An 11,328-nucleotide genomic window follows, 5' to 3' on the forward strand; every position below is an offset into this window, starting at 1 on the left:
ATGGAAATGAACACAAATAAGCCACGCTGCATCTGTTTTTCTTAGGCTAAACAGAACAAGTTTTTGTAGTATCACTATGATTTATAGATAGTATTATAGGATTCAATCCATTATTAAGACCTAATTTTGAGTCACCACCAGGTTGTGAAAAATCTCAGTGGCTGGTTCTCATCCTATCTCCTGTTTGGCAATAGGCTAATGAAGATAGAAACATAACATTACCCATTAAGAAACATTCATTTTTCAGGTTTTAATAAGCAAATTGTGCAGTTCAGCCAGTTTGCTCTGCACATGAGAAATTCAGGTCAACTCTGTGCAAAGAATATAACATGCCAACCAGTGCTCTGCATCTGCAGACAAAGTAGGCTACCTGAAGCTTCAGAGCAGGAGCCTCCAACAACATAACACTGAACATTTAGTTTAAAACGCTACATGCCGATAAGACTGCTCATTGGTAAGTAAGTTTTCAAAGTTTAATGTAAAAGTTTCACTATTCCAAGTTTTAAAAACTTTACAAGGAGTCTGAATATTTATATGACATGATATATTTCCTTACTTTTGAATATATTGAACGCATGCTGCTGCTGCTGCTATATAAACTGTAAGACACATATAAGCCATGTGTTTATATAGCTAATACATCTCTTATAGATCTGCAGGTTGCACCCACTAGGCTGCGGTTATTACATTGGCTCCTCCCTTGCAAACGTCACAGTCAGGTGCTCGCTGATTGGCCTGCACACCAACCTGCCCTGAAGCCAATTGGCTCACCTGGCTGAAGTTATTTCCCACCTGTAGTGAGTGACAGTCACTTCTCGTCGTGTAGTTTTACTTCCAAGAACAGCGGCCGGAGGGAACTGAGCCTGTGGTTACACCGTCACGATGGACTGAGCCCTGGACACAACTTTAACATATATATACATTTATTTATTTTAAATCCGAGCAGCTGTGACATTGAACCAGACGTCATCTCTCTAACGTCTCCGGGTGAGTTATCAGGAAATTATTCTCCTGGAAGAGAGAACTTGTTTCTCTCAGTTTATCTCATGTATACAGAGCAGTGACAAGTTATGAAGAAAAAGGTTGTTTACTTAAAAACCACAAATCAGTGCTTTTCTTAAAATGTAATCCTTGTTTAGACAAGTGTGAGTCTCTCTGTGTGTGTGTGAGTCAGGAAACTTAACATGTTTCCTGGCTTTTCTCTTCCCTGTAGAGCAGATGATGAGATTGTGTGTGACTGACCATGTTTGCGCAGACAGTGTCAGTAATCATTAGTCACGGTTGGATAGAGATGGATGGACAGGTTAAATGCTCCAAACAAAAGACTCAACAATCATTTGTTAGACATATTTTTGTCCACAAATCATTATTAATCACTTCTCATGTTGAATCGAAGCCCATAACTCTTCACAGATGAAGAGTGTTTAGTCTTTCAATATTTTGTGAGTAGACAACGAGTAAAGAAAAGGTACAAATATTTGCACACAAATGTCAATAATAGTCATTTTAATGGGACAAACTGCCAAGCTAAACATTAATGAAATATTTCTATTCACCACAGCAGGGTGAGTTGCACAACCTGGTGTTCACCATGAACTTTTGTTTACTGTTAATCATTAAACCAGGTCTCTGATTGGCTGCCCTTGAACGCATACCTCACATTTTTTTGGACCCCTCTTTATGAACACACTGTAATTTGTCATTATTGGCCATAAATGATGATTTCTGGGTTGTATAGTAATAAAGCTGGCTCACAAACTGTGCAGCTGTTCTCACAGTAAACACATTAAAGACCCAGATCGGATCCCCTTTTATAGTTAAAAGGTTTTATAAGTGGAACGCCCAATCACATCAGACCGCTCGGCTGAATATGAGGTTTGTCTGAAAAGACATGGCAGCAAGCAAAGTGACATTCCTGTCACTATTAAATCCTGACTCAGCTCTGGGTGTAGTGAGCTCACCCGCTGCCGCCCTGCAGGTTCAGGTTTGATAGGTGTTGGCTGCTGCTGCTGCTGAAGTTTGGACATTTGTCTCTCGCTCTGCTGATCTGAGCAGCCCTAATGGGAGGTAACGATAACGAGCAGCCAGTTCAGTTTTCTATGGGAGACCTGTGTGGTGCTTTGTCGAGCAGCTTTTGTTGCCAGTAAACATGTGTGAATGCAGGTGTTGGAGATCAGGTTTTTCACCGACTGACTGACTGTCCTTGCTGTGCGTCTTCGTGTCAACAGGCCAGAATGTCAGTGCTCTTTACTGTGCACTACATTAACCAGCCTGGGGGTAAAACCTCCAACATATACCGGAGGAATCACAAAAATCTCCCTCTCACCAAGTTGAATTATGCGTTTATTTATCGCCACAGCTTCAACCTCTCATCTTTTTCCTTGTGTCAACACGCAGACACTTGTTTCTAGGAAATTCAAGTAGAAATTCTCAGTGTACCCATAGTTTGTATTAGGAAAATGGGGATTTCATTTGTTTTATTTGTTTTATTTATTATTAGTTTAGCTTTTCTGCCTTGTCAAACATTGGCTCTCTCTTTTTGATGAAACAACCTGAAAAGAAAAATGTGCTCATAAATCACACATCCTTTTATTTTAAGGCGATCCAGGCCAAAACGTTGAGTAACCACTGCTCTGGAACAGACCAACAAAACAAAGTAAAGTCTGATTTTGCAATAGTTGATACAATCCTATGGCAATGAATGTCGTCTTAATGAAAAACCACATGCGTTATATAATGAAGGCAATCCACAGGACTGTAGACATATTGAGGATCCAACACCATCACACAGAACATTTTGATCAGACATCTTGATTTAAAGGCTTTAAAGTGCATGTATTATTTGACTTTTTCATACTTTATTCATTCAGTGAACTTATCTCCAAAAGCCCTTTTTCAAAGCCGTCTCTCTCTCTCTCTCTCTCTCTCTCTCTCTCTCTCTCTCTCTCTCTCTCTCTCTCTCTCTCTCTCTGTCTCCGTTCTGGGGAGGAACAGAATTAATTATGTATTTATTCACTTTTGGCCTAAAAAGCCATCTAATACTTGGTCTAAAAATATTTGAATCTGCCTCTAAAATGTCCACAATGTGCTATTATTCTTAAGCTGCAGAGTATATCATTGAAACCCACAAATTTACAGAGAAAAAATATAGTTGACGTGACCTCAGTGTAATGACTACAACTCTGAATTAAACTCCTGTTTTGTGTTTTGTTTTGTCCTGTTTATCTCATTTTTAAAATTCCACAGATTGATCTCTCGTCCTCTTTAAACTTTGTTGTTCATGCAGTAATGTATTGTATATTGTAAGAAGCAACAGTGGCTGGCCTCTATTTCCTCGAAACACAAATTATTTCACAGATAAATGACATTCGGACTGTGTGTGCTTTATTGTGTCTCTGCCTGGTTCATCCTCAGAGGACCCTCATGCAGATTTTTATAAGGACTGAGAAACCTTGTGTCTTTTTGGCAGCTAATTCACAAGCAGTGACACTGACTCACGGACGGTGAGAAAGTTTGATTCTGTTGCTTTTATATGTTTCACCAAATGTTCGCTGAGATAAGAGAACAATAAAGTTAGCTTTTGCTCTGCATCCGCGAACACACCTGAACCTGATTGTGCAGCTGTGTACGTGACGGATTGATGTGTAACAGGCTGCAAAACGTTTTGTATTTGAGTAGCGTGTTGTATTTGTGTGACCTAGTTAACCAAAAAATCCATGGCAGAGTTTGAACCCCAGTTGATCGAGTGTTATTCCCTCATGTCTCAACATTGTTTGTTGGTGGTAGCTGCTTCTGGCACATACTAATACACTCTGAGTACCTAAAAGGGAAAAGTAACGAGGTAAGAACTTTGCTTGAAGTGGCCTTTTCTGAAAAGGTCTTGTGAACTCATTTCCTGCTCCATTTGTTTCTAAATCATCCGTGTTTTAGGGAGGATTTTGAAAATCCCCATCCTTGTATCCCTTTAGAAGATGAGGAGCCAGTAATAATCCCTTGAGTTTTTTTTGGCTTGCCTGCTTTCCTCAGGCCTGACACAGGATAATAGGTAGGAAACACAAATAAGCGGCGTAGTGCTACAACAAAACACGGCAGTTCAGCCGTCTGTGACTGTGTCATGCATATTCACAAACAAATATGAGGATTTTTCGCCTTTTTTTTTTTTTTTTTAGAAAAAAAAGGATCACAGTGACTGGGACACTGTCCAATAAAACCTTAAATCTTCTGATCATGTACAGAAATACCTGACTATGCTACAATGATGCAACATATTCTCCTCCTGTGAAATGCTTCAAAAAGCAGCTGCTGATGCAATAAGCCATTAACCCAAAATCAATAATGTTGTAATGTAATTCAGATCATGTTGTGATAGGAAAGTATATTAGAGCAGCATGCATCTAATGAGTGTTTTTACTACCCATTAACATGCCCATTACTTTGTCAGCAAATCATTTTTTCCAACCAACATCAATACCCTTAGATTACTCAGTCCACTAATGTAGAGGAGAGAGAAAAGCTAAGATGTGAGTCAGTTTTCAAGCATTGATGCATTATCAAAATAGTAATTTCAGGTTTCATTTCAGCTCATAATCAACTCATAATCATCCATTCTTGATTAGCGCGCATGATGGAGATCTATAATTACGCTCGGAAACATCCATCTTCACTTTGATTTATTCATTTGAATCCAGACCACGTTTTTATGTGTAAATAAACTGTTCACTCATTCAACCATTCGTTTATTTAATGACGCAATTAGCCTAACTGCTTACATTTGATAGATCACCACAGTGAACACCCCTTGTTACGTAAATAGGAGAGTTATGACATTATGAGGGTCATTTAGCTGTGATCTTTAATTTATGATGCTAATTTGTCACGCTAATGGCAAATAGTGTGTTGTTCTGTTGTTACTTGACTAATTTTGTGACCTCTCTGCCTCAGTCTACAGCTCCATCTCATCTTTACCTGCTGTAGAAACTCATCCTTTGAATCATCGCTCTGCAGTAACTGTGAAAAAATTTTGTCTGCTTCCAGTTTGGTCTTTTCATTCTGTTCTTTCGTTTTTTTCTCCTTGACCTTTCAGAGTCTTCCTCGCATTGACTCTTGGCGAGATTTACACAATTAAAACAGGACTGTGAGGCCCGAGTCCTGCTCTCATCCTCTTCTTTTGTGCAATGCCGAAGAGTGACACGTGGCCAGGCGGCGTTGCCATGGATTCCTTGAGCAATATGGACAGTGCTGGGAGCTGCGACAGTGTAATCAGCATGAACTCTGGCTGTGTGAGTGCTGCTGTGGCTCTCAATTCAGTCACCAGTCCCACTGACTGCTTATTGTGTTAACACAACATACTGATAGACAATACTACTTTTTGACAGTGCCATCCTCGCTCGGGCAGAGGAGAAACAAAGAACTGAGATTTGCGTATCACGTTGTACTGTAATGACGTGTGTGTGGGCATTTACTGTACAGTCAATATGTGATGGTTAAGTGGGGAGACAATTAGAGGAAGTGAATCGGTTTCAGGTGAAATGCTCTTGTGTTTGTTCAGAGCGAGGCCTTGTGGGTGTTCCAGTGAAAGTTGAGTGTTTTTTTTTTTTTTTTTTTTAAAGATGACCAGAGGGGACAAGATCTGAAGCTGTTAACAGGCACCTGAAATAAATTTTTCTGACAGGCCAATCTAGACTGAACGAGTCAGGAACAGGAACAGGAGTGGTGGTGTGATCAGTCATCCCTTCGCTGCTGCTTGAACACAAAACAGCTTTGACCTATTGTTTCTGTTGTGTCTCTCACCGCCGTGTTTAGGGTTAGATGGAGGACAGAGATTGCTGAAGTGTTGAGACCTTCTGTCAAAATGCCTTTTTTATATGTGATATATTACAATGTGTCTTCTTGTTTTTTTTCTTGGCAGAGTGAAGACAGTATGGAACACTTATCTCCAGAGGAGAGAGCATGTCTCATGTATCTGGAGGAAACCATTGAGGCTCTGGAGGTGCAGGAGGACAGCGGCTTATCCAATGATGAATCAGATACTGGGTTGCAGGCAGTTAAGACTGAGGAGCCAAAAGTAGACGGTATGCTTCTTTGACACTCTGCCCTATGTGATCTCTTTGTAGGTTGTGTCATACATGCGCACTCACTTCGCCCTCTGTGTTTTTCTTTATTAGACATTTCCAGTTTCAAGTCGGATGAGTTTGGAAGAGCTGAGCCTCACCCTCTGAATCAAACCTCTGAACCACAGTCCTTCCCTGTTTCAGCAGCCGACACAAAAGAGCTCATCTCAACACCACAGAGCGTCATGACTCAACCCAAACCTCCTGACACTGACTCATCACACCCTCCGTCAGCTCCTCAGACTCAGGTGCTGTCGGCATCCACAGATGGAGACGGCAAACCAAACATCGTCAAGAGTTCAGAGCTTTGCCCTGATGAATCCGCCGAGGCCTCTGAAATAGACCTGGACCTGATCCCTCCCCCCTCGGACTTCATGGACCTACCACTTCCTCATGCACAAACAAAGACAGTCCCAGACCATCCTCCACCTGCAGGGATATCTCAATACAAACAAGGACCAACTATTGACTTGGACATGATACGTCAGAGAGCATCTTTGAAGAGAACTCTTGCGAGCCCCCAGGAAGCTCCAAAGACACCTGAAGTGTCTCCCACCCTGAGTCCTCCACCCATCACCTCCAACCACCAGTTGAGTCCACCTGCTGAAGCCACTGCCGAGCTCAAAAGTCCAGCTGCTGAAGCTACTGTTGAGCTCAAAAGTCCAGCTGCTGAAGCTACTGCTGAGCTCAAAAGTCCAGCTGCTGAAGCTACTGCCGAGCTCAAAAGTCCACCTGCTGTGGCGCCTAAGCCCAAGAAGCTTCCTCCCAACATTATTCTGAAGTCCCACAAGGCATCGGTGGCCGGCTCTGACGGCAACGTCCAGCAGTCGGTCCCCACTAGCAGTGACCGGGCGTTGTTGGATCCCCAGAGGGTCCGCATGGAGGCGCTCCGTAAGCTTGGTCTGCTTAAAAGCAATGAGGCGGATTCAGGTCCTGCTCTGAGCCCTAACCTTTCTCCCCAAACTAGAAGATCATGGGGAGCTCCTCATTCTCCAGCCAGCTCACCGACTCCACAGACGCCTCCCTTGACACCGTATAGCACATTTGTCGACAGCCCTCCTCCTACCTTTGTCCCTCCACAACCTTCTGTCGTGTCGTCATCATCATCTGTTTCTACAGCTCCTGATATTCTCCCAGCACCTGCTGCTTTCAGCGACTCTGTCGGGCCTCTGCCCTCAGATAATGAACCATTTGCTCTGCAAAATGCTTCAGAAGCCAAAGTCAAAGCACAGATGAATACTCCCCCTCTTACCCCTCCTACCCTGACCAAGAAGTTAACCCCGCCCAAGTTCATAGGTGTCAAATCAGCCACACTGGAGCGATCTGGCCTGGGTCTAAGAAACTTTATGGCAAGTGAGACCGATAACGGTGTCGGCAACAAGCTGAGCCCCGGCCAGCTGCGTAACAATCGGCCACGACCCGCCTCTCTGGGGAGCAGGAAGGAGTTTTCAGAGGATTTGCAGCCCGGACGAGCCAATGGTCAAGAGGCGAACTCACGGAGGTCCACGCTCGCCCACAACACCTTCCAGCACTCAGGAGACTCTAATAAGCTGCCTCGATCACAAGGCATCAGTGTGCTGATCTGTCCTCGGGCAGAAAACGGAGAGGACCGGCGTGAGGCCCTGAAGAAGCTGGGGCTGCTCAGGGATTAAAGCCTCAACACCACATCTTAGACCTCATCGAAATACCACAGACTCACTGCAGACACCTTATTATGTTAACAAATGATGAAGACATTGCAAACCTTTCGGGAAGCAGCTTGAGCAAATTATTTATGCATGTTTCATTTTACTGATTTAAGCTATTATAACCACAGACTGCCTCACATGACGTGGATACTGTCATGCACACACTTTCATCTACTTGTTGTTACTGATACTGAACAGTCAAATGTGCAGTGTGTCATTTCTCATTCAGCTGGCAATCAAGGACTCTTTGGATATTCCTGACTCTCTCAGTGATGCTGTGGGTTTTTTTGTAGATTAAAAAACTGTCTCTGTTACATCGATGAGTTGTTTTATCACTATAATGTGTCTTGTGATCTACAGGTATGAACCCTCTAAATCACTGTCCACTTTCATAGGTTATTCTGTATCACAAGTGTCACAATTGTGAGGCTGGTTCCCCCTATTACTTCTCCTTTTATACACTTTAAAAGGTCACTGTTGACACTGTCACTTCCTGAAATCCTCTGTAATTTTCAGTCTGGCTTTGATTTATTTTTATTTTTTTGTCTTTTGTTGCACTAGATATATCCAAATTTTGCACTGAACCTATTTGTACAGTGCATTTTGGTTCATTATATAATGCTATTACATAAAAATGTAGACGGTGTGTTGTGAATTGCGAGAACATGCCATACTGACACTCAAAGCAAATATTCAGTGGCCGCTGGGCGATAAGAATCTGAAACGTGTGGATTGCACGGCTGCGTAGTGAGACATGTCAAAACACAAAAGCTTGTTACATAGCAGCAGCAGCGTATTGTGTCACAGGCTACAGGTCTGTCACCTGTACATGAGCTGACTGAACAAGTTTTATTTCAAGAGTCTTTTCGGAGTATATACTATACACACTATCCCTATGTTGCCCAAACAAAGAAATGTCCCTTATATGCATTTTTTAATATGTCATCTGTTTTCCTCTGCTGCCACATGATGTATACCCTCGTGTCAAATTGCATATAGAGGCCCTACTTTTCTGGCTACGCTTCTGCTTCCCTCCTTTATCTGATGCGATGGTGTGAGAACTGGTGCAACCTGTTTTCTCACCTGCCGGCTGAACCATTATGAAACGCCTCTGTTGCTCCTGGTGGTGCATTTATGTGCCGATGGGCTGTCAGCTGAAAAGCATTTTATCACTGCTGCAGGCATTTTTTAAAGAGACAAATAGATTTGCTCCTTCCTGTGATCTGCCGTTAAGGTCAACCACTCTGATGAAAATTAAGCTCAAGTTAAAAAGATATTTTTCTAAGGTATTTACACCCAGGTTGCTAAGCCCCGGAACTTGGAGAGAATACAACTTTTTATATCAACTAATTTTTCCATGTTTGGACAAGAGCATAACTCTGTGTAGACGATGCTGGAAGACTGCCACATTCAAAAGTAAAACATTTTCCTGGTGGAGCAGCATAGTAACTCTTACTCTTTCATTGTGCAACTTCTCAAAGTGAAGGTGTAGGTGTGTTGTCTGTCAATGTGTTGGCATCAGTGCAAAGCACCACATCAGGTGTCACTGTTGTAATTCTTTGAGCCCTGCCCTTCATGCCTTATTTTCTTTTAATTTAGCCTTTTGTTGTATTGATCACACCCAAGATTCCTTATCACTATGTGTCATCATCCATTTTCTAATTTACATCTATTTGTATCTATAAAGAGAATATTTTCATATGCTTTTGTGGATATTTGTACATGTTTTTCCTGTGAAAGTATAAAGTTATCTGTTAGAGGTAAAAACAAGAGCCTAGTAGTGGAAAAAGAATTTGAATGTTGTTTTGAATACTTTAGTCAAAAGATAAAGCACATGAGCACAAGTTGAATACAGATTGATTAGATATTCTACTCTCAAGACCCAAGGAGCTATTATCAGATTAAGAATGAGTTGCATGTTGCATTGTAACTATTTTATTGTATTGCAAATACAGGCTTTTACAGTGAAGCCAGGAAAAGAGGAAGCGGCTACGTGGTGTCCAACTAACACAGGCTGCTTTGTGCTGCTCTGGCATGTTGGTATGTGAGCTATCTTTCCTCTCCACCTGCTTTGTCTGTTGTCCTGCTGCCAGCCGGCCTGCCTGACTGACAAGGAACCAGTGACAGCTCCTGTCACTTTCACTATGAACATCATAGACGAGCTGCTAGAATAACATACCATGTCAGTCTGCATACTTTCCCTAATTTCTTGCATTCTTGGGGTGAAGAAGTAACGAGGGCATGAGATGGAATCCAAGATGAAGGAAGCCTTGAAATAGTTGTTAGGTATCTGTGATGGGCTGCAGGATGAAAGGACTGCAGCTTTATGAGATGATAGGTTTATTAAGCAGATTACATTTTTTTTAAAGATGTAGAAGGTCTTAGTGCATGTCAGATTTTCAAACTGTAAGGTGGGTGTCCCCAGGGGGGCGCAGGAGAGTCGAAGGGGGAGACAAAGATGGCTACCTAGGTGAGGTGCAGGCATGGGGTGCAAAAAAGGACAAGAGGAAGTTGTGTTATTGTATTTAGGCCTGTTGTTCAGGCTTGTCCATCATCAACCTGGTCAGCAGCTCGGATGGAGCAGCAGTGGTGGCGGTGGCACAACTTCATGGAGACAATTCAGGTACTTTTACCGAGTTCAATAAAAGGAAAACAAAACAAACCTGCGAAACCCGCCTGGGAATCGTGATGTTTTTAGGTTTTGCTTCAGTATCGTAGTAAATAAATGACAGTTTTGTTTACAATCATGGATGCATTGTGATCATGATTTGCTAATCTTTCATTCGGCATAGTTTTAATGGGACCAGCTACCCAAAATGTGAAAACATATAGTCTAAGAAAAAGTTGCTGTCCAGAAGCTAATTGCATGTTTCTACTCAAAGACAAAGAATGATAATTACGGTCATAAAGTCCACCACACAAAATTATTATTAAGGCTTAACTGCGCTGACTGAGAGTTATATCCATGTTGCCTAGTTATAGTGGTTGTTGTTTGGGTAGGTGGGTCAGTCGGTTCAGTGTGTATGAGGGGCCCACAGACTCAGACCCTGCTCCACCACTAGAGGGCAGTCTAGATTGATGTTGGTGAAGCAGCACAGCCACTAATGCTGTAACCAGACTGTGGCAGGATTTAAGATTGTGCATACAAATGCATATTTTTCCACATCACATGCTTTTTCACAGAGGAAAGTGATGACTTTAAACACATACTGCTCCTACTACTGCATGTGACAACTAAGTTGAATCCAGTAATGGAAAGTGGTCCCGATGCATTTTTCTGCGTGTCAAAGAGCTGATGTTGTAATGAACAGATGTCTTTTGTTGAATACTCTTTATGTTGTCTTGATGAGCTCTAATCCTTAAAAGATGATTCATTATGAAGCTGTTATGTTTTTATCACCCGCATTTATGAATCATATGAGGTCATAACAGTTGTTTTTAAAGGGCATAAATGAGGATTAGGCTGCATTTGCTGTAGATCCTCTGAGGTTTTACATCCACTAATTCATAATAAACAGTAATATAATAAT

General features: G+C 42.0%; 1 protein-coding gene across 2 annotated transcripts; it reads left to right on the forward strand.

Annotated features, from left to right (window-relative positions):
• Positions 1-813: 813 nt before the first annotated feature.
• Positions 814-10,514, forward strand: LOC310988507 (specifically androgen-regulated gene protein). 2 transcript variants are annotated; one of them, XM_083975143.1, is made up of 4 exons: positions 814-987; positions 5,084-5,279; positions 5,909-6,071; positions 6,165-10,514. In XM_083975143.1, the coding sequence occupies exons 2-4, from the start codon at positions 5,175-5,177 to the stop codon at positions 7,760-7,762; spliced, it is 1,866 nt and encodes a 621-aa protein (XP_083831269.1). In that variant the 5' UTR covers positions 814-987; positions 5,084-5,174; the 3' UTR covers positions 7,763-10,514. The 2 variants fall into 2 exon arrangements, with proteins under 2 accessions (XP_083831269.1, XP_083831270.1); XM_083975144.1 differs by lacking the exon at positions 5,084-5,279.
• Positions 10,515-11,328: the final 814 nt, after the last annotated feature.

This window comes from Trachurus trachurus (genome assembly GCF_905171665.1).
Source record: "Trachurus trachurus genome assembly, chromosome: 7".
NCBI lineage: Eukaryota > Metazoa > Chordata > Actinopteri > Carangiformes > Carangidae > Trachurus > Trachurus trachurus.

Excerpts from the sequence above, each read along its gene's own strand:
- LOC310988507 (XM_083975143.1), top strand. The coding sequence starts at position 5,175 with ATGCCGAAGAGTGACACGTGGCCAGGCGGCGTTGCCATGGATTCCTTG. Across the intron at positions 5,280-5,908 it reads TCAGCATGAACTCTGGCTGT|AGTGAAGACAGTATGGAACA; the intron begins GTGAGTGCTGCT and ends TTTTCTTGGCAG. Across the intron at positions 6,072-6,164 it reads TGAGGAGCCAAAAGTAGACG|ACATTTCCAGTTTCAAGTCG; the intron begins GTATGCTTCTTT and ends TTTCTTTATTAG.